Genomic DNA, 26,634 nt, shown 5'->3' with positions numbered 1-26,634 from the left:
TGCAGTGGCCCCTATGCTTATTGCAATGGTCCTGAATAAAACCTTCGTAATCATACCTCAACAACTGCCATTGAATAATTTTTTATTTTCTTTGACATCAATCTCACATTACCCCCACCACCCTCCCCCAGGACCCCACTCCCAGAACACACCCAACCACCCCCAACCCCACATAGAATGCTCAGGGGGCCAAGGGGGCATCCAGGGACTCCATGGTTTCTAGCACTTTGTAGTCCACCAAAATGCCCCCAGGAGTGGCAATGAAGTGGAGAGGCTGGGCTGTGTGTTGATGACCAGTCTGGTCCCAAGTAGACCCCATAGAGATGTCCTGGGCCCTTCATCCGCCCTCCACACCAGCACCAGCACCCACAACTTAGGGGTAGACCAGTCAGCCCCAGAGAGAGAGAGAGAGGGAGGAGGGAGCAACAAGACATGCTTGCACAGCTTTGTCCTGCAACGTTCTTATCTTTCTCCTAGAGGAATTCAAGCACTAAACCCTGGGGGAGGAAATTTCTGGTTCTCTTATAAAGGAGGGTACACTCCACCCCACCCTAAACTCAGACATTTGAAGCAGTCCTTGTGGATAGTAAATCTGGGCTCCTCAAAGCTCTCAATTCAGGGACTCATTTAGCATGACACAGGGTCCAAGGAGCATTTCCCTCACCCTAAATCAATGATTCTGACATCAAAGATGCCAAAAAGTTTTGCCTGGGAACGCTTTTTGCCTATGACCCCTCTTTCAACGAACCTTTACTAAGCACCCACCAGGTGCCAGGCACTATGCCAGGATCACAAAGGTGAACAAGAAGGACATGGTGTCTCTTTCGGAAATGGATGAGCTAGCAGGGAAATGGACACATAAATATTTGTAACACCAGGTGATACACGCTCATGCTCTCACAGAAGTTACATAAAACGTGCTAAGATGACAGCTCTAATTATTCACTATTGTGCTTTTCAGTTTATATTCAAGTCCACATCGCAGAATACATGTTAGAGAGCACTTATGTCTTGACATGACTTGCACTTTTGATCAGTCCATAGACCGCTTGAGTGGAAAGAAATTCCTCTAAGACACTCCCTTCTGAGTTTGAGTCAGAAAGCTGAGGTCTCCCCAGCATAGCCGGGTCACGGGCAGGGTGACAGGGCCTCCTGACACACCCAGCATCCAAGCAGACTGAGCACAGCCTGCAGAGCAGGCAGCAGGATAGGACCTCTCCCGAGAGTCTGGAAGCCCCAGCTGGCTCCTGCCCTCTCTAAAGCTGCGGGACCCTCCCTTCTCTGGCCTCAGCTTCTGAGCTGCCTCGGTTAGACTGGACAGGAGGAGACAGCTCTGCCCTCCTTTCCACCTCTGAGCTTATGCTCTTGTGAGTCTCATTCTTGCCATGAAAGAATTGAGGGATCTTTGTGCTCTGAGTCAGAAGCTATGTGGCCGCTTTGCTAAAATGTGACTCAGACACAGACTCAGCCCTGAGGCCCCTTTCATTATATTCCCTTATTTGGTCCCAGGCAGCATTTCCATATTCTCTCTGGAGAGCTGGTGGGCAGAGCCTTTCTGTGGGCCAAAGAGGAGCTCAGGTGCCAGACACTCAGACTCTGATGCCTCTGTAGCTAAGTGGCCCATCCTCAGAGACTAACACAAAGGAATGAATTTCCAGGATGTTCAACTATGTGGAGAATGCAAAAAAAAAAGCAAAGAAAAAAATATTTTTAAAGAAAGAAAGAAGGCCAGGTGCGGTGGCTCATGCCTGTAATCCCAACACTTTGGGAGGCTGAGGCAGGCAGATCACCTAAGGTCAGGCGTTCAAGACCAGCCTGGCCAACATGGTGAGTCAATACTAAAAATACAAAAATTAGCCAGGTGTGGTGGTGCACACCTGTAATCCCAGCTACTCAGGAGGTAGAGACAGGAGAATCACTTGAACCCAGGAGTTGGAGGTTGCAGTGAGCTGAGATTGTGTCACTGCACTCCATTCTGGGCAACAGACTCTGTCTCAAAAAAAAAAAGAGGGAAGGGAGGGAGGGAGGGAGGGAGGGAGGAAGGAAGGAAGGAAAGAAGGAAGGAGGCTGGGCGCTGTGGCTCACGCCTGTAATCCCAACACTTTGGGAGGCCGAGGTGGGTGGATCATTTGAGGTCAGGAGTTCAAGACCAGCCTGGCCAACATGGTAAAACCCTGCCTCTACTAAAAATACAAAAATTAGCTGGGCCATAATGGTGCACACCTGCAATCTCAACTACTCGGGAGGCTAAGGCAGGAGAATTGTTTGAGCCTGGAGGTGGAGTTTGTGGTAAGCTGAGATCGCACCACTGCACTCCAGCCTAGGTGACAGAGTGATACCCTGTCTCAAAAAAAAAAAAAAGAAAAAAGAAAAGGAAAGGAAAAGAAAGAAAAAGACGGGAAGAAACAAAGGAAGGAAAATAAATTATATGGAGAATGACTTGGACACCATCAAACTTCCACTAGCTGTCCCTGAAAACCGAAATTAATATGCTAAAAAATTACTATCTCTAAGTCCATAGAAAAATCTCCTCTGTATATACATCAAGAAGAGAGCAAAACGGGGAGGATAGGACATAACCCACCTCCCAGAGGCAGAAGCAGCCTCAGCCAGTGGAAGTGTCCTGGTGATACTCCTCCAAGCACTGCCACATTTCCAAGTGGCCCCTGTGACTGGAAATTAGAAGCATAGGAGTTGTTGACCCAGGTAGGTTTTGAGGCAAAAAATCCACAAAGGTACGAGAAGAGGAAGGAGAGGAAGGAGCTGGTGAAGGAGATTGAGAAAGAACAGCCAGGAAGGTGGAAGAAAAACCAAGAGAGGGAGGTGTCCATGGAAACAGAGGGAAGAAAGTAAGGGAATGGCAACAGTGTCAGCGGCAGCTGCTGGACACAGAGGGTAAGAACTGAGAAGGTTTCCCTGGATTTCGAATCAAGGAAGTCAGTGGGGACTGTGACCACTGCACTTCACAGGGTGCTGACAAGTAAGGCTCAGAATGTTCATTTTCTCCCCCGTTTGCTCTGCAAACCACATTGCCCCTGTCTAGGACAGGGGTTCCCAAAAGCAGTTTTGTATTCAAATGCCGACTCCACTACCCACTGACTGTATAACCCTGGGTGAGTCATTGAGTATCCTGGTGTCTCAGTTTTCTCATCTGTAAACATGGAAACAATGACAAGACCTATCTTACAGGGCTATTCTGAGGATTAAACGAGTACATATGGGCAAAGCATTTGATTTTATTTTTTTTAGATGGGGGTCTCCCTATGTTGTCCAGGCTGGTCTCAAATTCCTGGGCTCAAGTAGTCCTCTCACCTCTGCCTCCCAATGTGCTGTGCCTGGCCATGTGCAAAGCACCTGAGATGAGGATGTGTTCTCTCCAGGCTGCTCCAGCCAATGACAACACAGTAGAGGTACTGGGCTGGCCATTTCTGCCCAGTGCAGACTTCTGCTGGCCCAACTTTGCCCCAGAATCCCCACTGGGTTGGCCGAGGCTTTCTCAGAGTGACACTGCAGCCTATGGATCCTCCTACCACACCGCCTTTCCTTCCCCCTCTCTTTTCATAGGTGTAAGGCTTATGTTATGGTTTGAAGGCTTTTCCGGACTCCTCCTCTTCTCTCTCCCCTCCAGTTACACAGGACTTACCCCCAAGAAGTCTCTTGCATGTCTAACTTCGTTTTGGCATTTGCTTCCCAGAGGACTCAAGTTGACACACTTGGTTAAACAGAATTCTCCACTACAGGACTTGTCAGAGCTTTTAACGTTAAAATATACACATTATAACTCATCAAGAGGGAAAAGTATAAAGCATTTCCCAAATTCATTTGATCACTAAAAACCACACACTCACATCCACACACACCACAGACCCTCTCATGAACATCTCATGAAACATGTTTTGCTGAGTAAAGTTTGTTAAACATTGAACTAAGCCAGCCGTGGTGGCTCACACCTGTAATCCCAGCACTTTGCGAGGCCCAGGCAGGCAGATCCCTTGAGGTCAGGAGTTGGAGACCAGCCTGGCCAACATGGCGAAACCCCATCTCTACTAAAAATACAAAAATCAGCAGGGCATGGTGGCGCATGCCTGTAATCCCAGCTACTCAGGAGGCTAAGACACAAGAATCACTTGAATCCACTGGGTAGAGGTTGCAGTGAGTCGAGATCACGCCACTGCACTCCAGCCTGGGCAACAGAGCAAGACTCTATCTCAAAACAACACCAAAAAACATTGAACTGAAGACCCCTAAAGTTCCATCCGACCCTGAGATTCTTTCATATGGATCTCAAAGTGTGAAACGCCTCAGTCGCCTAGGGCCTTATTCTACAGAAGGGAAGTCCAAAGGCTCATTTGAATTGCACTAGCAACTCGAGCTATATTTATAAGTCTCCTCCCATCTGAGAATTTCTTTGTCAGCACCATTTCCCCTATTCTACAGATGGAGAAATTGAGGTCTAGGAAGACCAAGACACTTGTCTCAGACCCACAGTTGAGGTCTTAGTTTGCCACTGAGTCACGGTCCATGTGATACAAGGATGGAAAACCAAAGGGAGCCACAGCTGAGGGAAGGGAAATGAGAAGGGTATCTGAAATGTCGGCCCTGCGGTAAGGTGGGCCACAGCAATAATGAGATGTCACTGGGCTCAGCCCTGTGCCTGGAAGGAGGGAGGTGGTCAAGGATATCAACAAAAAAATAGTTGCTGATCCCAGGAGAAATACAACATTGAATTGAGAGGAAAACATAGAAACCCATCTAGGCTGTCATAAAACAAATGTAACCGAGGCAGGGGAAATGTGGAGCCCCGACGTGAGTAGGTGATGGAGTTGGGTGGCTGTCATATGTCACAGCAGGATGGGTAGTTGGCTGCCCCCAGCCCCCTCCTGCCCCTCCCTGTTCCAGCACCCTGGCCCACAAGCCCCTTCCTGGCAACTCCCATACTCCCCCCAGTTCATCCACTAAAGGATTAATAGCTAACTCAGGGGAGGCTTCCTGCCCATCAGCCAACACCAACTTCCCTTTCAGCAAGCCAGTGTTGGCACTACAGTGGTTTGGAATACTTTCAATATCACTCCCTGTTAACAAGCCTATCCATGGACTGGCTGAGAAAAGAAACGGAACGGGGCAAAGTAACAAAACAAAGAGGCAAGATAGAGCCAAATGTCTCCTATGGTTACCTAAATCACAATTTAGACAAGCACTGGTGATTCTTGCACATAGAGAACCACCACTGAACCGTACAGGGGAAACTGGTTTCTGCCCCAGCGGATGTGTTGGGGAAATGACATACTGACCACCACGACTACATCCTCGGAAGACTGAGTGGCAGAGTGCTACTTTGGCTTTCTTACCAGGTGAACTTGAGCATATGTCTGGACAGTTCCAGAATTTCGATGTGGGAGGGACTTAGGGATGAAAACAATAAAATGTGGATGGTAGATGGAGTTTGGGGCAGGGGATTGGAGGCTCGTCTTGTAGCTGTTTTTGCTTAGTAAGCTCCCTGTTCTGGCTTAGAGACGTATTTATTAGGGAGCTTGCTGATGGGGATTATGGATGGGGCCAGCTCCTCTCCCAGCACCCTGTGGTGCTGACATCTGAGGTGATCACTTCCCATGGGGTGGAGAAAAGCATGCTGCTCTATATTTGTTCCCTACATCAGGAAGCGTGAAAACAGGATTTGCTGCCACATGTCAAGTACTCACGTGCCTGTAGAAGAAAGGAGCCATTGCTGCTGATGATAACAATGACAGCATCTAAGGTTTTATAGTTCCCCAAATAATTTCAGATACACTGTGATTTGACGCTTATAACAACCGTGTGAACTATGCAAAGTAGATATTATTTCCCCATTTTAAGAGATGACAGAAAGGATAGTTAGTGTTTTGAAAATTGCCAGACCCCACACATATAAGACTTCATGTATTATTAGTAAAGTTACTACTAGGGGACTCCAGCTATGAAAACCTCTCTGGGAAATAGCACTGGTGGGTGAGGGGCAGCGGCTTCGGCTCTAGCCTCCTGGCAAGGGTGGGATGTAATACCCTGAGCTCCAACAGACTAGGGAAAGAGAAGGGGCTTAGAAAACTGTCTGGGCTGCTGGATTTCTTTCCGGAGTTTCCCTCTCTCCTTCTACTGTCAGCACGTGCCATCTTTTGCAACACCAGGGAGAAGGCTTTCCATGCCCCTTCAGCTCTTGGAATCCCTCCAGAAGCCCCCTCCCTGCTAAGCGGTGTCTAACAGGCCTGTCCAATACCCATGCTACAGCTATGAGGAAAGAATAAACCCTGCAGCTGCTTCAGAAGAGAAAGAAATCTCTTTTCAAATGAAACCATTTTTTGCAGCCCTGTGGAATTCATATTCTCTCTGATCTCCTTTGGATTCAGATCACGGACCTGAAAGAGAGAGGGGAAGAAAACAAGGTCTTTTCCTCTGCCTGGGCCTGCCGTTCCCTCTGCCCTCCTACACTGGGCATGGACAGACCCCAGGGGACCGTGGTCCAGGTGTTGGCAGCCAGGCTGGCTCTACAACACAACATGTCAGCTGCTCCACTGGGCCTCCGTTTACTCATCCATCAAATGAGGAGATAAGATCTCCCTTGACTGGCTGTGAAGATTAAGTGCACAAATATGTGTAAATCTGTGTAAAGTGCACAAATACGTCAAATAAAAACTGAGACTGACACGTGGAGGTGCAAAATTAAAAAAGGAAGTTTGGTTAGTATCTCCAGAACCTGGCTAGGCACGGTGGCTCACATTTGTAATCTCAGCGCTTTGGGAGGCCGAGATGGGTTGATCACCTGAGGTCAGGAGTTCAAGACCAGCCTGGACAACATGGCGAAATGCCGTCTCTATTAAAAATACAAAAATTAACCGGGCATGGCAGCGAGCCCCTGTAATCCCAGCTACTCAAGAGGCTGAGGCAGGAGAATTGCTTGAACCCGGGAGGTGGAAGTTGCAGTGAGCCGAGATCATACCACTGCACTCCAGCCTGGGTGACAGAGTGAGACTCCACCTCAAAAAAAAAAAAAAAAAAAAAAAAATCCAGAACCTGCAGATTGTGCCTCTGATGCATCTCAAACATCCAGGGCCAGAGAGAAAATAATCTAAAGAAAAACACTACTGAAAAAGATTCCATTGCCATGGCCCTCTGAGACACACACATTCTTATTCTCTTATTTTCTCTCTCTCTCTCTCTCTCTCTCTCCCTCCCTCCTTCTCTCTCTCTCTCTTTCTCTCTCCTTCCTCTCTCTCTCTCTCTCACTCCCTCTCTCATTTACTCACAAGGTCTGTGGCCCAGACCCAGGCAGTTTTGGATAATCCCAGCTGTTTCTGACTCACCAACATCCTCAGGGCTGGCTGACTCACTCCAGGAAGGTTTTCCACCGTGAAGTGTTTGTCTGTGTCGTTGTGTTCCTGTGAAAACGATTGTGTGGTCAGAGAAAGAGAAGACTTTGCTGGGTCCAGTGAGATAGCATAGTGTGAGAGGCTTTGGGAAGTAGAAAAAGCAACGTTAACTCAGGTTTAAAAACTGGACTTTGTCCAAAAGGCTGGGGAAAGTAGTCACTGTATGTGTTTGCAGTTAAATTTGGGTGGCATAGGACAGCCTAAAGCCCTTTGTAAGCAGAGCCCTATGTGCACAGCGATCCCTAGAAGGCTGGCAAGGGGAGCTGCCAGGGCTGCGCCAAAGAGGGTGTTGCCTAGCTGGAGAAGAGGAACTTCAGGTGAGCCAGGAGGCTCTTCTGCTTCCAGGCTGTGCAAAGCTGCTGAGTTGACTTGAATGATAGGTCTGATCTGCCCATTTGTTGCTAAAATGACTTAGGAGGGAAATAACCTCCACCTGCCTGGGAGGAGTCACTTCCTCCAGAGATGAGCTGTCCTTGAGGAGATCAGTGGGAGGAGAAGCCTGCGCTCTGCCCCACTGGGCAGGAGGACAAGCTTTCTCCCAAGAGCCTCGAGCCCAGAAGAAGTCGGGGTGGGGCCAATGGAAATCAGACAGTGGAACAAATGAACAGCTTCCAGGACAGGGCTGTCTCTTTCCTCTGTTTTCAATGGTGATGGCTTCATAAAACCCTTGCACCAGAAACCCATGAGCTAGAAATGAATGCCTGTATCCCCATCTCTGGACTCAGAGTCCAGAGTGCCAACCATTACACAATGGAACCTGTGTCCCCGTCTTATTCAAGAGTACAGAAAGCAAAGCCTGGTGGTGGACGGTGGTACCTGCCCATCAGGCAGCATGCCCAGACTTGCAAACCAGAGATGGAAGATGTCAAATAAAAACAAAACCATGGGAGACTGAGGCGGGAGAATCACTTGAACCGTGAGGCGGAGGTTGCAATGAGCCAAGATCGCGCCATTGCACTCCAGCCTGGGCGACAAGAGTGAAACTCTGTTAAAAAAAAAAAAAAAATCCAGACTTTTATAAAGGCACACTCCAATAGAAAGAAAGACTATTGCAGGCCAGGCGCAGTGGCTCACACCTGTAATCCTAGCACTTTGGGAGGCCAAAGCAGGTGGATCACCTGAGGTCAGGAGTTCAAGACCAGCCTGGCCAACATGATGAAACCCTGTCCCTACTAAAAATACAAAAAAATTAGCTGGGCATGGCGGCTGGCACCTGTAATCCCAGCTACTCAGGAGGCTGAGGCAGGAGAATCGCTTGCACCTGGGAGGCGAAGGTTGCAGTGAGTGGAGATTGCACCACTGCACTCCAGCCTGGGCAACAAGAGTGAAACAAGAAAGAAAGAGCGAAAGAGAGAGAGAGAGAAAGAAAGAGAGAAAGAGAGAGAGAAGGAGAGAAGGAGAGGAAGGGAGGAAGGGAGGGAGAAAGAAAAAAGAGAGAAAAAGAGAAGGAAGGAAGGAAGGAAAAGAAAGAGAAGAGAAAAGAAAAGAAAAGAGAGAAAGACAATTCCAATTCAGAGAATCTGCAAGCAGCTCAAAATCAAACAGAAAAAGATTCTTCTTTTCTAGGGTAAAGGAGGAGCAAGTGGAGATAAGCAGACCCTTTGGAGGGGAAGCTGGACAGGTGAGGGGAAATGACCAGTGGGAGCTGACAGGAAAAGGGTCTTGCTATGTTCAGTCAATTCCCAGGAGAAGCTGGGCAGGGAGGTGACTTGGCGGGGACACTCCACTTTGTGCTTGCTCAGGCTTGGGGGCAAGCAGCGTTCAGGGATCTGTAGGAAAGAGAAGTCTGACCAAAGTTTTGTCAAGCAAAGGGGGTAAGTAATGGGTGTCAGAGGCAAGAAAAGATGGGGGCAGAGGAATAATAGTGACAAAAATACTTGTTTTAAGAAAAGGTAACATCATGGCTCTCACATTAGTATAAAATAAACACATATTAAAGATTCCATTTCGGCGGGGTGCAGTGGCTCACACCTGTAATCCCAGCACTTTGGGAGGCAGGAGTTTGAGACCAGCCTAGCCAACGTGGAGAAACCTTCTCTCTACTAAAAATACAAAATTAGCCAGGCATGGTGGCAGGCACCTGTAATCCCAGCTACTCGGGAGGCTGAGATAGGAGAATCGCTTGAACCTGGGAGGCGGAGGTTGTGGTGAGCCGAAATTGCGCCATTGCACTCTAGCCTGGGCCAACAAGAGCGAAACTCCATCTCAAAAAAAAAAAAAAAAAAAAAAAGAGTCCATTTAACTTGATTAAATGAGACAATCTGGTGGATGTTATAACTGGTTCAAAGGAGAAGCCAAAGCAGCACAATTTACATGATGTGAAGAGTACTGAAACAGAATATGCAACTAGACAAAAAACTGGTCTCTCTACAGGGGAAATGTAGTGCCTCTACTGGACAGAATGCATTTGCATATCTATAGGAAAAATTGTTTTCCATTGCTACCGTTATCTACAACTTACTTACTTAGAGTTACTTGGATAACTATACATTGCTACAGTTATATACAACTTAGAGTAATAAAATAACTCAAAAACAATGAAAGGGGCTTGTGTGGTGGCTCACACCTGTACTCCCAGCACTTTGGGAGGCTGAGGCAGGTGGATCACCTGAGGTCAGGAATTTGAGACCAGCCTGGCCAACATGGTGAAACCCCATCTCTACAAAAAATATAAAAAATTAGCCAGATATGGTGATGTGCACCTGTAATCCCAGCTACTTGGGAGGCTGAGGCAGGAGAATTGCTGGAACCCAGGAGGCAGAGGTTGCAGTTAGCTGAGATCGTCAAGATCACGTCACTGCACTCCAGCCTGGGTGACAGGGTGCTACATCTCAAGAAAAACAAAAACAACAACAACAACAAAAAAAAAAACAATGAAAGGCTAGACCCAGATCCTCTGGAAGGAGATGCTCTAAACCAGGGTTTCTCAGCCTCTGCATGACTGATGTCTTGGACTAGATCATGTTTTGGGTGGGGAATGTAAACCAAAAATAAAATTCTAAGCCTCCCCCTCCCCCACCCCCGCCAACCATCTAAATAGATGGTTCCTCCTTAGCCGAGGCTCTTAAAATTTTAATCTGAAATTTTCAGGCCATGAAGGAAAGGGGAGGTCGGACATGCCTCATTATACCTCTCCAGCGTGAACATCAACCAGACTTTAGGTCTGATAAGAAACATTTTACAGCCTGTTCACTCTGAAGCCTGCTAGCTAAAAGCTTCATCTATGTGATAAAACTTTTGTCTCCACAACCTCTTATCGCAACCCAAACATTCCTTTCTATTGATCCTGGGTCTTTAGACAAACTCAACCAATTGTCAACCAGAAAATGTTCAAATATTTACCTATATCCTGGAAGCCACCCCCACTGCCCACCCCCTACCCCACTTTGAGTTGTTCCACCTTTCTGAACCAAACCAATGTATTTCTTAAATGTACTTGACTGATGACTCTTTCCTCCCTAACATGTATAAAACCAAGCTGCACCCCAACCACCTTGGGCACATGTCCTCAGCACTTCCTGTGTCATGGGTGTTCATCTTCAACCATGGCAAAAGAAACTTTCTAAATTAACTGAGACCTATTTCAGATTTTCTGGGTTCACAAGAGCTATCTTGGACATTGGAAGATGTTTAGCAGCATCCCTGGCTTCTACTTAGTAAAGGCCAGTAGCACCTCATCTCCTAGCTGTGACCATAAAAACTATCTCCAGACATTCCCAAATGTCTCCTGGGATGGGATAGGGGACAAACCTGCCCCCAGTTGAGAACCACTGCTGTAGACCATGCACAGTTTTCCAGTGAAACCCAAATTCTTCCCTACTACTGTAGAGAAGGAGAGGAGGTAATTTCTTCCCATCTGCATTTCTTGGCACGTACCCATGTCTCTGTGTGTGAGCTGAGCATCACACCCTAGCTCCACAACAGAGTGGTTACAGTAGCCAACACAGGCACCATTCTAAACGCTCTCCCAATAGTAACCCAATTAATCCAGCCAGTTAAATATGAGTTTCAGATAAACAATGAATCATATTTTCTTTTAGTATAAGTATGTATGCCCATGCAATATTTGGGGCCTACATATACTTTAAAAGTATCTGTTGTTTATCTGAAATTCAAATTAAACATTTGGGAGGGTTGTTGTTTTCTTGGCCAAATTTTTATTTTACTTTATTTTACTTTATTTTATTTTATTTTATTATTTTTGATATGAAGTTTTGCTGTCACCCAGGCTGGAGTGCAGTGGCGCGATCTCGTCTCACTGCAACTTCTGCCTCCTGGGTTCAAGCGATTCTCCTGTCTCAGCCTCCCGAGTAAATGGGATCACAGGCGCCTGCCACAACGTATTTTTAGTAGAGACGGAATTTCACCATGTTGACCAGGCTGGTCTCAAACTACTGACCCCAGGTGATCCGCCTGCCTCCGGCCTCCCAAAGTGTTGGGATTACAGGCGTAAACCACCACGCCCAGCCTTATTGGCCAAATCTGACAACCCTATCTGTAATCAAATAAACAGCTGAGCAGTAGTAATTGCAGCATTGTGATTGCAACAGGCCTCTGTGGCTTAGGGTCCCTGTTCTGCCTGTGGCTGTTGTGCCACATTGGGGATGTCATTTAGCGTCTCCGAGGCTCAGTTTTCTCATCTGTAAGATGGGGACAATATCAGCGCCTTCTTCAGAGTTGCTGGGAGGATTAAATGAGATGATGTATGCAGAGCCGTTAAGACGGTGTTTGGCACAAAATTCAGGGCAGCTGGTTTAGTTTCCTCGGCTTCACTATCTGACCCTCGGCAAACTCCCCAGGTGTTTTCTGGACGGCCACAACTACCCTAGCCTTCTTCCCCATGGGCTGCAAAGGTGGCCTCGAGTTCCGGTAGGAGCCCCAACTCTGAACCGCGATTCGCGAGCGTCCACGGCGCCGGGCCGTGCCATCCCGGGAGCTGTCCGCAGATGGCAGCACCGGCCCCGGATCGCGGCGGTCCCGGCGCTCCGCAGGCCGCAGGCTTGCCTGGTCCCGGGCCGGGAGCCCAGCAGGCCGGGAGCGGCTGAGGCCACACCCCGCGAGCCGGGCCGCTTCCCTCCGGTGAATCATCGCTCGCAGCGGCGGCGCCCGCAGTGTCCGCAGCAGCGCGCCGGGACCTGGCCGCGCCCCAGCCGAGCGCAGCGCGGAGTCGCCCCGACCTTTCTCTGCGCAGTACGGCCGCCGGGACCACAGCATGGCGGGCATCGCGGCCAAGCTGGCTAAGGACCGGGAGGCGGCCGAGGGGCTGGGCTCCCACGAGAGGGCCATCAAGTACCTCAACCAGGACTACGAGGCGCTGCGGAACGAGTGCCTGGAGGCCGGGACGCTCTTCCAGGACCCCTCCTTCCCGGCCATCCCCTCGGCCCTGGGCTTCAAGGAGTTGGGGCCCTACTCCAGCAAAACCCGGGGCATCGAGTGGAAGCGACCCACGGTAGGAAGCGCGCAGCAGGACGCGGGCAGGGCGGGGTGCCGGACAGGGCGGGGTGCAGGCCGGCCCGCGGCGCGCTGGAGTGGGGGACAGCCCGGGTGCTGCAGTGGGGAAGCCGCAAGCCAGTACCCCGCAGTCCTGCGACACCTCCGCGCCGCCAGAGCCCGGGACTCTGTTCGAGCGTGGGGAGGACTCCCGGGGCCTTCCCTCTCTTCCACCCACCATGCTTTCCTGGGCGGGTCGGGGCGAATCACTGCCCTCAGATCCCACTAGCAGGCCACTTTAGGACTTCACAAAAACTCAGGGTGATACAGGAGGCCGGGGTGAAACTTTGACTGGACTCTAGCGGGGAGCTGGAAGGGAAGGGGAATCGGGTCTGCAGGGAAGGGACGGTGAGAGGCAACATCTGCTAAACAAAGTCCGTCTCCAACTGGGGTTCTGTCTGTTCATGGAGGGGGACAGGCCACAGCCTGGTCATTTTGTGACTAAGGATAGTCTCCTGCAGCCCTGGGGTTAGATTTATTTTTCCAAAGGGGAGCCAGCGATACCTCCTCATAACATTGACACTGGTAATTAACCCAGGACACGGAGGTGTCTCATGGTTTCCCTGGCGGGAATCACCGGGGAAACCTCCGGGAGCCCTCCACACCCCCTTATCCCGTCCCCCAGGGGCCCTGGGACAACTCGTGCTCCCCAATCTACTTGTCCGTTCCGTTTCTTGGGGAACCCCTGAGGCTCCTCCTCCTCTGGGACACTTCCCCAGGCTTCCCCTACCACGCCTAGGGAAGCCTGCCCTGAAGTCCAACTTCTAGATTCCTGTTGTGAGAACAAGGCTTCCAGCTCTGCTTCCAGACCCAGCAGCCTCCCAGGTCACCTGTTACCCTAAATCCAGCCCATAGGTAGCGAGGGCTGCTGGAAGTGCCCTAGCCCAGACTCACAGCACTTAGGTTCTCCTTGCTAATCTGCTGGGTGACCTTGAGTGAGCCGTTTAACCTCTCTGTGCCTCCATGTCTTCATCTAAAAGAAAACATGCTGCCTAAATATTTTCTCTCTTTTGTGGCCCACCAGGCCCTGCCATCATGGCCTCCTTTCAGTCTCTCAAAAAGCCAGTACTTTCCTGCACGAGGCCTTCTCACCAGCAAGGCATGCTCTTACCTGGAGTGTGGCTCACTCTCATTCTTCCCAACTTAGTCACATATTCCCTCCCTAAAGAGGTCTTTTCTGACCCTTCTTAGCAGCCACCTCCCCACCTTGTTTTTCTCTCTCACCCCACTCATTTCCTTCATAGCATTGTCACAGTTTAGAAATATAATCATATGTATTTGTTCTTCCTACTGAACTGCAGGAATCATGTGTATATTATTTAGCAGTATATCCCCAGTGCCTGGCACATAACCATGCCTTTCACAGTACTCATTCATTCATTCATTCATTTACTCTCTTATTGGACAACATTGATTGAGCACCTATTACATGCCAGGCACTGTCCTGAGAGCTCAGGAGATACACCAGTGAACACAAAAGAAGTGACCATTTGTAGAATGAATGGATGCAGGATTGTAATGAGCCTCAGATGAAATTATGGTTGTGAAAGTGGTACACTGACCTGACTCGGTGCCTCACGCCTGTAATCCCAGCACTATGGGAGGCCAAGGTGGGAGGATCGCTTGAGCCAGGAGTTCAAGACCAGCCTGGGCAACACAGTAAGACTTGTCTCTATAAAAAAGTAAAAAAAAAAAAAAAAGTGAAACACAAACCAAGAGAATGTGTTCACTTTACATTTGCATGGCACTTTACAGTTTACACAGTGAGTTCACACACTCATTCACTTCTTCATTCATTCAATAAGCATTCTCGAATACCTACTGTATGCTGGACACAATGCATATGGTTTCTGCTTCTGAAGACTTACTTCTGAGGTTAGTGAGGGGACAGAGACAGGTCCCCCAACAGTTGGAAATGCCTGTGGGACTTCCAGATGAGAATATAGAGGTCTAGAGATGATCCAGGGCCACTGCTTAGGGCAGGCGGGCTGTGCACTGCACAACCAAGGAAGAGTGTGACTATTATGATCCCTATTTGCCAGTTGAAGAAATTGAGACTTGGGAAGGTTAAATACTTGCTCAGAGTCAAGTGGATATAGGGCATAGATCGAGAACTGTGTGTAGTCCATGCATGTTGAGCCTACCCCTTACGGCTGCGCTCTCTGCCTCCGTCCTACCTTCTCAAATGCTGCTGAGGTCAGGCAAGGGGAGCACAATTGTTTCCGCTGGATTTGAACACTAGCAAGTCATTGGTGAGTTTAGCAGAGCAATTTCAATGGAAAGGTGAGGGTAGAAGCCAGATTGTTGTAGACTCCAGAGTAAAGAAGAACATGATCAACTCATTTAAGAAGGGCCCCTGGGGAGAGAGGAGAACTGATAGGTAGAGCAGGACCTGGACTTTGAGAGCCTGTGTTTTTTTCATATGAGAACAACTTGAATGTGTCATATGTTGAATCACCAGGAAGAAGGGGTTAAAGACAAAGGCAGGGAGGGGGCAGTGAAACAGGGTCCCTGAGGAAGTAAGAATACGGGTTGTGGGCAGGGGAGGGGAGCAGGTTAGCCTTGCAGCAGGAGGAGCTGCTCTTCCTCGGAGAGAGGATTTCACAACACTGGCAAGAGTGGCTCCAGCGCCTGGAAGGGGGATTAAAGCAGTAAGTCCAGTGGGGTCCAAGGGCCATGCAGGGGCACCGTGAGGAGAAAGCAGGTGTGATCCAGGTGGCACATCAGATCCTCCCAGCAACCAGTCTGTTAGGAGCAAGGGCAGGTGTTGTGAGCCCCTATGTTTCCCCCGAGAAAATCAAACCTCTGAGAGGTTTCTCACTTGCTTATCTTCAGCTGGCTGAACTCGGCCTCAAACCCATATGTCCTGTCTCCAAGTTCAGTGACTGTTATCATCAACTTCTTCAACAGTAATAATAATAGATCACATTTATGGAGTGCTTGCCAGGGCATGTTTACGTCATTATCTCATTTAACACTCAGAACAATCCTCTGTGGCGGATATTTTCATCGTTCCCATTTTGCAGGTGAAAAAACTGAGGCTTCAAAAGGTTAAATGACTTCCCAGCGTCCTATGACCTATATAATAAGTGGCAGAGCCAGGATTCAAACCCAGGTTATCAGAATAATACAGCAAAGCCCAAACCTTCAACCCCTTTTCACTGACTGGTAAGACCCATATTTAATTCGATGCCCTACATGCTGTGCACAAGTTTCAGTTTCTGAAGCATCATTTAGATGCTTAGGTGCTTAGCACCACTCTGAACTCTGACTTCTCTAGAGAGGCTGCTAAAGGCATTAGAAAGTTTCTGAAGTATAATGGAAAAACCCTGCTGGCGTAAGTGCCTGGCACACTCAGGATTATCAGTGTGATTCTTTATAATAAACAGGCTCCCAGCACCAAGCCCAATCTATTCCATCAGGATAAGAGCTCGCTGGCAGGCCTTGGGCCAAGCTGGCTTCCTTTGCCTCAGCAGAAGAGCATTCTGATTCTCTCTGCCATCCCCAAAACCGACAGGAGCAGAGAGAAACAAGGCAGAGGCATGAAGGGAATGTCATCTGTGGCAGACAGTGCTTCTGGAAGAGCTCCCACAATCTGAGCTAGAATGAACAGGGGCTAGATCCAAGTCTCATACAGGCAGACTTCTGCTTGACAGAGTGGGCATGCCGAGGGCCGTTGGGTGGAGGCAGGCGTGTGCCACCCAAGTGGGCATGAGACGCAGGAGCAGCTCCTTCAAGGCAAGCTTGCCCGAGCCCAGAGAGGCCCAAATTTGTGCCCCAACTTCCTCTGTGGCTTTTGGGTGGGGCTCTTCAGAATCGAAACACACTCAGAGGGCTGCTGAAAGGGCTAAGAAGTGTTCAAGGTTGGCTTCCATCAGGCTGCTCATGACAGCGGCCCCTGAGGTTTTAACACCCTTGAATGCTTGGTACTAAGTCAGTTAGAGAGAGGGCAGGAGCAGAAAGAGTTGGCGCATTTGGTCAGTAAATTCCAATGCCAGTGCTGTCTGTTATCTGTGAGCTGTGTTAACTTTGGACACATCACTTCACCTTTTCGAGCTGTTTCCTCATCTGTAAAAGGGGGATAATACCCATTCCATGAGGTAAAGCTTTGAGCGCAGTCTCTGATGTAAGCAGGTACAGAATATATAGATGCTGTAAGTTTCATGGCCCCATGGAAGAATTCAAAAGGGTTAGATCCCCCCCTGCCCTCAAAAGGGTATGTGTTAGGAAGTCAGAGTGATACCTAAGTAGTAAATTGCAGAGTCCAGAGACTCTGGGACTCAGACTTGAAGGGATGAGTGAGGATTGGACCAGGAAGGATGACTTCACGGAGGAGGTGACAATGAGCCTCAAGGTATGATGCAATATGGAAAAGGAGGGAAGAGAGTGGGAAAGGAAGGAATTTCATGCAAGCAAAACAACTTGCATGCAGTAACAGAGGAGAGAGGGTGCTAACCCAGTGAATAGGGTGGCTCTGGAGTGTGGATGGTCTCAACATCTGGCAGAAAAGGCTGGACTTGCTGCTGTGGCCCCGGGAAACAGCACAATGAAGGAGGCTCCAGGCAGTCCAGAGTATGTAGGGCCAATGCCTGCCCTTCTCAGACAGGACCACCCATCCACCCATCAGGGCCCAGGGAGCAGGAGTCAGAAGGACCTCATGACACAGAGCTCTGACTGTGATGACACACTTTCCCCAGAGGGGAGGGGAAGGGGAGAAAGGGTTAGAACACCCCACTGAGAATGGAGGCATCCTAGCTGCAGAAGCACCTGGCTGGAGGGCTAACAGCACTTTGTGGGTCTCGTTCCCAGGAGATCTGCGCTGACCCCCAGTTTATCATTGGAGGAGCCACCCGCACAGACATCTGCCAAGGAGCCCTGGGTAAGTGATAGACTCAGAGCAAGCTGGGGGATCTTGTCTGTAAGGCTGTGGGTGGAAGAGATGAGGGACAACCTGTGGCTTCTCTCCCTTCCCAAGCAGCTTGGCAATTTCTATTTGCAGAAGCTCCATGGAATTTCTTGGCCCTAGCAGGCAATGTTTCTACCCTCAGCCCCATGCTGGGGCACACAAATGAGGCCTCCTGTGTCCCCTGCACAGAGCTAGTTGCTGAGGTTACAGACATGCTGCCACTGGGAGGACCAGGGGGCTTCTGGATGTCAGCTGCCCCTTGGTATGCACCTCCCGGAGCCAGTATTACCAGTGGTTCACGAAATAGGCTCTGGGCAGAGGACCAGGTGGGAGGACTCCCCCAGACCAATGACCGCACTGAGACATCAGTTCTCTGAGGTTCAGGAACCAGGGAAGGTGACTCAGTGTAAAGAAAGAGGAAACTCTAATGCTCGCTGCTGAAGGAAGTTATAGTACCAGGGCATTCTCAGTATTTGCAAGACAGGCTCACCATGGTATCACAGTTGTAACGCTCATTTAAGTAAAGTTAACTGGAGTAGCTGAATTGTCCGAAACTTGCTTTCTGGAGCCAAGTTCAGATTTGTTTCTGGAGATAGTCCTTGTTGAAGGTTTGAACCCACACGGTTCTCCACCTTTAGTATGAAAACTCCCAAAACTTCTAGGAAGTCCCAGCAATGGGGCCTGGGGCTGTTATCTAAGATTCTCATAGAATCTGCCCTCAATATTCTTTTACTCATAATAACTGTGGGCCTATAATTACTGGAGCAGATTATTTGCTCTGATAAACCATATTTTCTGCCATCAGCCTCAGCTGGCTGGCTCCCCAGGCAAGTTCATCAGTAACAAAATCAATCAACTAGAGTTGTACCTCCTGTCCTCACCCACCTAGCAGAGGTTCTGTTACTCATAGATTCCTAATACCAGCTGATAACAGCTAATATTTATCTCTAAGGCACCGTGATTATTCCCATTTTATAGATGAGGATGCAGAGGTCTTCCTACAGCTAAAGTGGGGGCTGGTACCCCTGACCCCAGGGTATGTTTAAATCCTGAGCTAGGCTCCCTAAGAGGGGACCTGGAAAATTTTCTAGCCCTGAGGAATGTCAGAGCATCGTGTGAATCATTAGGACAGACAGACTGTGAGAGAGAACGTGACCTGGGCGGGAAAGCTTGTCTGAGCTCAGGCTCTGCAGATTCCTGAGATGCCAGAGCACATTCTCACCTGCAGAAAACACTCCTTTCATTTCTTTTCTTCTCGCCCCACAAAAGACAGAAGATAGAGGTCCTTGAGCACCCAAGGCGGATCCTCCAGGAAAATCTGTTCATTAGAGAAAACAGAATTGATAGAAACTTTGACCAACCCCAGGGGCTTTAGAGAATCCAGAAACAGATGGCGCGGTGGCTCACATCTGTAATCCCAGCACTTTGGGAGGCCGAGGCAGGTGGATCGCCTGAGGTCAGGAGTTAGAGACCAGCCTGGCCAACATAGTGAAACCCTGTCTCTACTAAAAATACAAAAAAATTAGCTGGACATGGTGGTGGGTGCCTGTAATCCCAGCTACTCAGGAGGCTGAGGCAGGAGAATTGCTTGAACCCAGGAGGCGGAGGTTGCAGTGAGTGGAGATCACACCACTGCACTCCAGCCGGGGCGACAGAGAGAGACCCCATCTCAAAAAAAAAAAAAAAGAGAGAGAGAGATAATCTAGAAACAAACACAGCAACTGCCTAACATCTGCTTCAAAGTTTAACAACACCTTAAGGGCCAAAGTGTAAGCAACAAATACATGATTTAAGTCCTGTGTAAATACCACTGGGCCAATTGGAGAGGAGACAGCAAAGGTTAACATTCCTGGGAGAAATTTCCCTCCCACGGGAATTATAAACCAGGTGAAATGTAAACCTTTTAAAAATTTCTTAGTACCTAGTCTGTAATTTCTCAGGGGTGTGTGTGTGTGTGTGTGTGTGTGTGTGTGTGTAATGCAGTATTGGTCATTTTGTTCTTTCAGCCTTTTATTTTGGAGGACTCTAGTTAGATCACAGTCTGTGAAATGTGGTATACTGTACTCTCACCCTGATTCTGGCACCTGACCAGCAGGTGCTGATGGGGCCTTGACCTTCACCAAATCCCAACAGCCTCACAAGCACCAGGAACAGAGGCCATGGCAGTGACACTCTGCGACATGGCCAGAGATATGAGCCTAGACTCAGCTCTGTTGTTAGTCCCAAGACTGGGCAAGTAATTACCTGGAACTTCCATCTGGAACCTCCGTCTCTTCCAAAAACGGAGAAGGAAGGAGGGTGAATGAAGTGACCTCAGACACCCCCTATGATGTTGTATTCAGCCATTCTAAAGCCATTCCCTGGTTTCTAACCAGCTATTCCTCATTCCTTGTGCTAGAGGGTTAGAGCACTACAAGATCATCCTTTTTTTCCCTCTTTCTCTTTTTTTTTTTTTTTTGACAGGGTCTCACTCTGTTCCCCAGGGCTGGAGTGCACTGGCAGGATCTTGGCTCACTACAGCTTTAGCCTCCTGGGCTCGAGTGATCCTCCCACCTCAGCCTTCTGAGTACCTGGGACTACAGGCACACGCCACCACACTTGGCTAATTTTTGTATTTTTTGTAGAGACCGGGTCTTGCCATGTTGCACAGGCTGGTCTTGAACTTCTGAGCTCAAGTGTTCCACCCACCTCAGCCTCCCAAAGTGCTGGGATTACAGGCGTGAGCCACTGCGCCCAGCCAAGATCATTCTTTTATTACACACATAAGGAGTAATAACAGCACCCGTCACCTGCATAACAGTATGCAATTCATGGAGCATTTTTTCACCACAGTATGTTGTGTACTCATCCCAAATCTAAAGTAAATATTTTCACCGCACTGTACAGTTAAAAAAACTGAGCCACAGAGAGCGGAGGGGAAGTGTAAAGCCACACAGCTAATAATTGCCAAAGGATTGAAGCCTGGTCTGATTTTAAGTCCTACACTCTTCCTAACCCATGCTCCCTCCAGTTTGCCATAGTGCTGTGCTGAGGAACCATTCTCAGCAAAATTCATCTTCTCTACCTGCACTTTCTACCCTGAGCCTTACTCAGTTCCCCCAGGGAACTTGGGCAGGTGACATTCTTAGACTTGTGCACTTTGCAACGCCCTGCCCTGTTTACTGTGCTGCCCAGCAATGCTTAATCCACAAACACCCACCCTCCTTCCCAGAAGGCTCAGCTTCCAAGCTTCACCAAAGTCATTTAAACCATGTTTACAGAGCTGCTCTCACCAAGAGCCATCTCCATTGCAGAACATAGTTGTGTAAGAATTGATTCAGCAGAGAAAAATCTACCCGTCTGGAGGAAGGGCTGGAGACCCAGCTGGAGCCTCCACTGGCTGACCCTGCAGCTGAATAAGGCTCTGAAATTGTGGGGTGGTAACCACATTCTTACAGGTGCTTGCCACTTGAAATGGCTCCCAAGGACCCAGGAAGCTCCAAGGCTGAGCTGCTTCTGCCTCTGGTGCTTTACTTTGCACTGGGTCACCACTGAGCTCTCCCCACAGCCTCACAGCTCACAGATGAAGGCAGCTACCCCAGCCAGGAAGGCATCGGTCACCTTTCAGGCCTCTGGCTTCCTGGGGTAGAGCCCAAGGCTGCCAAGGCTGTTGAAACAGCACACCCCCATTTCATTGTAACCCAGCAAATGTTCCCTGGGCCCCTCAGAGGTGGGTCAACCTGCCTCCTCCTCAAGATGTCACATGGACCCCCAGAGCACCCACTGGGAGGTGTTTAGCTACAGGGTGCCCCACTCCACAGCCTAGCTCAGCAGAGAGTGGGGAAGGGGCAAGACCAATGAGAAAGGCAAGCCAGATGGGGAAGTTTCCAGTCCTGTTCCTTCTACCACTCATTAGCCACTTATTTGGACCCAACCCCTCTGAGCCTCAGTTTCCTCTTCTGTGAAATGGGAATAATGATAAGGCTCCCTTCCCAGGGCTGTGGAGAAAAGTGAGATTTATACAGGCAAACACACTTGGCACACTATAGAATCCCAGACAAATTCGAGGGACCGGGGTTATCATTACTGATTCCAGTTATGTGAAAAGTCCTTTTGCCAAATTGCCAAAAAAAAGAGGATGGTGGAGGAAGAGAAAAGGAGGAGGAGAAAATAAGTTGGGTTGGAAACCAGATCCTTGTCCTTGAAAATTTCATAATCTAAGGGTGGAAATGCCAAAACGAGGAGAGACAAACTTGTGGCCTGTGTTTGGGCAACACACAGATTGAAACTCAGAAGAAGGAGAAACATATGGGGAGAAAATGAACACAAAGGGGTCAGATGTGCATTCCTCAATTTTAAAAATTGAATAAGTGTTTTAAATAATTTTTATTTCTTTTCCTTTCTTTCTTTTTTTGAGACAGGGTCTTGCAGTGTTGCCCAGACTAGAGTGCAGTAACACAACCATAGCTCACTGCAGCCTCGACCTCCTGGGCTCAAGCAATCCTCCCACCTCAGCCTCCCGAGTAGCCAGGACTACAGGCAAGTGCCACCTCACCTGGCTAATTTTTATATGTGTCTGTGTGGAGATGGGGGCTCACTGTGTTGCCCAGGCTGGTCTCAAATTCCTGGGCTCAAGCAATCCTCCTGCCTTGTCCTCCCAAGTGCTGGGATTACAGGTGCAAGTCACCACACGTGGAAAATAATTTTTAAATTATAAATTTAAAAATGCATTTTTATAATAGGTACCTTTAAAAATGTTAATCGCCTTTTTTTTAAGAACAGTGTTAAGTTTATAAAAAAGCTGAGATGACAATACAGGAAGTTCCAGATACCACATACCCAGTTTCCCCTGTTATTAACATGTTACATCAGTGTGGTACACATGTTACAATGAATCAGCATTGATGCAGTATTATTAACGTCCATGCTTTGCACAGATTCTCTTAGTTTTCCCCTAAGGTTCTTTCTCTGTTCCGGGATCCCATCCAGGACCCCATGTTTCATTTAGCTGCCAAGTCTCCTTCGGCTCCCCTGGGCTGTGACGGTCTCTCAGTCTTTCCTTGATTCTGATGACCTTGACAGTTTTGGGGAATATTGGTCAGAGATTTTGTAGGATGCCTGTCTATTGGAATTTGTGGTGCCTTTTTAATAAGTATGCAGTGGCTCACACCTGTAATCCCAGTGCTTTGGGAGGCTGAGGCAAGAGGATCACTTGAACCCAAGAGTTTGGGACCAGCTTGGGCAACATAGCAAAACACTGTCTCTACAAAAAAATTACCTGGGCTTGGTGGCACATGCCTGTAGTCCCAGCTACTCGGGAGGCTGAAGCAGGAGGATCACTTGAGCCCAGGAGGTAGAAGCTGCTATGAGCTGTGCACTCCAGCCTGGTTCTGGAGCCACTGCACTCCAGCCTGGGCGACAGAGGGAAAACTTATCTCAAAAAATAAATAAATAAGTACCCATGTAGTTAAAATTTTTAAAGACTAGCAAATAGATGTTGGCTGTTTTGATGGAGAAAGTAAATCCATTCTTTTTCTTAAATATGATCTCTTCACCACCAGTCCCAGCACCCCCCTTACCAGCCTCCCAGGGCACTGTCCATGGCTACATTGTCCATGGGCCATCATGTCCCCTCGGCTTCTCTTCTGGTTGTAAATGCTCTTGTACTTTTCTCCCTTGTGGCTGCCATCCACGCTCCCAGCTGCCTTCCCTCTGCATTTAAGATCTAAGATCTTAGAGACGAGATGAGACATCTCTTGCCTTAGTGCATCTAAGACAGCTCATAAACAGGTCCAGGTGAACCGCTAACACTGCTGTATTGCTTGGAAACCCCTGTCCCACCCTGGCTGCCCCAGCTTTGGCCATGGTACCCGCAGTCTCCAGCTACATCAGATGCCTGAAGAACAAATCTCTCCTTAGCTCTCCCTGCCCCCTCTCCAGGAGTAGGAGCAGTGGGACCCCCTGAAAGAATCCCCCATTTCCCATATACTTTCCTGCAAAGCCACAGGGTGTGCAAAGCGGGATTCCAGGGCTCCAGCCTGCTCCCCATGGGCCTGTGGATCCAGGGGTGACTCTTTGCCTGTTTGGGTGCCTCTTTAGATTTTCCACCAGCTTCCTGTGGCCAGGAGCCAGACCACGCCCCTATACGGCCATAGTTGTCTTATCTTATCTCTGAGATTAGAAGGTTGGAACAGATTTTCCTAATGCCCCACTACTTCTGACATTCTGTGACTTTAGAAGTTACCTTCCTCGATAGCCCCCTGCACCCTCACACATCTGGCTTTAGCTGGAGTGGTGTTTGTGAGGAATTATGTCTCCACCTTGTTCAGCACCAGTCCCCAAGAAGACCAGCCAAGGGACACTCATCTGGGGATTTGAGAAATGAAGGACCGTGTGTTCCATGAGGTCTGGTGGGGTCCTGGTTAGCAACACTGTCTGGATGATTGAGCCCCAGGAGGAGGTGGCCTGGCCAGCAGGTGTGCAGTGAGGCCACCTCTAGACCACCCCTGTCCCGTAGAGCTTCTAGTGATGATGGAAACAGTAGATATCTGCACTGCCCCAAACAGCAGCACTAGCCCTGTATGGCTGTGGAGCACTTGAAATATGACTCATGCAACTGAAAAACTGAATTTGTAATTTTACTTAATTTAAATGTCAATAGCCACATGTTCCTTGTGGCTGCTGTACTGCACAGCAGCAGACTGTTGAGCTCTGGAATCCAGCCTCTCAGCCTTTACTCTCCATAGTGGGATAGTATTCACATCGGAGCCAAGCAATGCACAGACGTCAATAAACAGGCAGGGCGCGGTGGCGCATGCCTGTAATCCCAACACTTTGGGAGGCTGAGGTGGGAGGATCCCTTGAGCCCAGGAGTTCAAGACCAGCCAAGCAACATAATGAGAACCCATTTCCACAAAAAAAAAATTTTTTTTTAATTAGCTGGGCATGGCAGTGTGCACCTGTAGTTCCAGCTACTTGGGAGGCTGAGGTGGGAGGATCACTTTGAGCCCAGGAGGTCAAGGCTGCAGTGAGTCATGATTGCACCATGACATTCTAGCCTGGGTGATGGAGTGAGACCTTGTCTCAAAATAAACAGCTAAACCTACATCAATAAACATCTGTAAATATCTGGGTAGAGAATGAGGACTTGGTGTCTGGCAGTTAGGGATTGGCCTCTTACACTGCCACGTACTGGCTCTGTCATTTTGAGTGGATCACTATCCTCTTCACACCTCAGTTTCCTCATCCATGAAATGAAGATAATAATAGTGTCTACTCTCAAGACCATCCTGGCTAACACAGTGAAACCCCATCTCTACAAAAATACAATACAAAATACAAAAAATTAGCCAGGCGTGGTGGCACACACCTGTAGTCCCAGTTACTCAGGAGGCTGAGGCAGGAGAATTGCTTGAACCTGAGAGGTGGAGGTTGCAGTGATCCAAGATCGCACCACTGCACTCCAGCCTGGGCAACAGAGCGAGACTCCATCTCAAAAAAAAAAAAAAAATTGTGTCTACCTCAGAGGACTGTAAAGATGAAATGAAATAATAGACATAAAGCTCAGAGCTCCAGAGGCTGGTACATAGTAAAGGTTTAATCCATGCAGATTGCACGTTGTCTTTGGGGAGAGTACAGCTGGAGGGGAGTACTGTCAAATGAGGTTGGGTCGCTGAGGTGGAGACACATTGTGGCACATCTTGAATACCCGACTGGGTCCCGGCTTTAGCACTTGACATTGGCGGCCACCTAAGTTTTGGAGAGGGGTGTGACAGAGGAGGTGGTGTCCCAGGGGGAAGCTCCGGAAACTCAGAGGAGTTTCCTGCTGTAATTTTCTTGGGTCACACAATGGTCATGGCCTCCTGATGTTTCCCACAAAGGGCCAGAGGCCCTTCAGTGCCAAGGAACGTGGACTCTCTCCTCTCCCAGCACATACACGTGCTTCCAGTACCTTGTAATCTTTAGCCATAAGTTTCCACTCACCCATCTGCAGAATGGGAACAATGACGATGTTTGCGTCCTTTGTTTTTCTTTTCCTACAAGGCAGGGAACTTTAAGACTACGTGACAGAAAGGTGCCACTGGAACCCAGGGCCTCGTGGGGTTCCTCCGTCTCTCGGGGGACCAGGATCAGAGTGAGAAAGTTTCCCACGTTCATTCTTGTTGGGCCCATTCTCAGGATGATGTTTCTCCTCTATTTTACTACCCCAGCCCAAGCGAGACTTTAGTAGTTCAGCTCTGTGAATCCCCCCAGGAAGTCAGGAAAATAGATACTGTCTTTGTGGTTCCTCCAGGAGCTAAGAAAGGAGAGTTCCTGAAGAGCAGGAATTTAAGACAGGAATTGGCAGCCAAGGGCAAGGTTCCACCTCCTCCTATTCTTCTATTCCCCCATTACTCCAAGGCAGGCCTCAGTTCTCACCTGGCTCAGGATGGCTCAGGATGCCTACAGGTGGTCCCAGAATTGTAATGGCTTGACATGCAATTTTTCAGCTTTACGATGGCATGAAAGCAATACACATTCAGTAGAAACTGTACTTGAAGTACCCATACAACCATTCTGTTTTTCACTTTCAGTACAGTATTCAATAAATTACATTGAGATGTTCAACATTTTATTTTAAAACAGGCTTTGCCTCCTTAGATAATTTTGCCCAACTGTAGGCTACTGTAAGTGTTCTGAGCACAATTAAGATAGGCTAGGCTGAGCTATGGTGTTAGGTAGTGTCAACAAAATAGTCAAATTCTGTGAAATATTTAAAGAGGTTTATTCTGAGCCAAATATGAGTGACAGAAGAGAAGCTCGCGTCTGCTCAGCTTCCCAGCTCAGGTGCCTTTCCAAACCACACATCAGCAGGGAGAC

The 26,634-nt window shown here is 48.7% G+C and overlaps 1 protein-coding gene across 1 annotated transcript in view; it reads left to right on the top strand.

The window, feature by feature from the left end:
- Window positions 1–12,208: 12,208 nt before the first annotated feature.
- The window catches only part of CAPN2 (calpain 2), a 62,683-nt gene continuing 48,257 nt past the window's right edge, over window positions 12,209–26,634 (top strand). Inside the window, exons 1-2 of the mRNA XM_030812821.1 lie at window positions 12,209–12,849; window positions 17,700–17,769. Coding sequence (XP_030668681.1) covers window positions 12,613–12,849; window positions 17,700–17,769 — 307 coding nt within the window. The 5' untranslated portion in view covers window positions 12,209–12,612. The remainder of the gene's footprint in view (window positions 12,850–17,699; window positions 17,770–26,634) is intronic.

Source organism: Nomascus leucogenys, chromosome 5 (genome assembly GCF_006542625.1).
Source record: "Nomascus leucogenys isolate Asia chromosome 5, Asia_NLE_v1, whole genome shotgun sequence".
In the NCBI taxonomy this organism is placed as follows: domain Eukaryota; kingdom Metazoa; phylum Chordata; class Mammalia; order Primates; family Hylobatidae; genus Nomascus; species Nomascus leucogenys.
The sequence above is the reverse complement of the archived record's forward strand: the minus strand, read 5'-3'. Positions and strand labels throughout refer to the sequence as shown.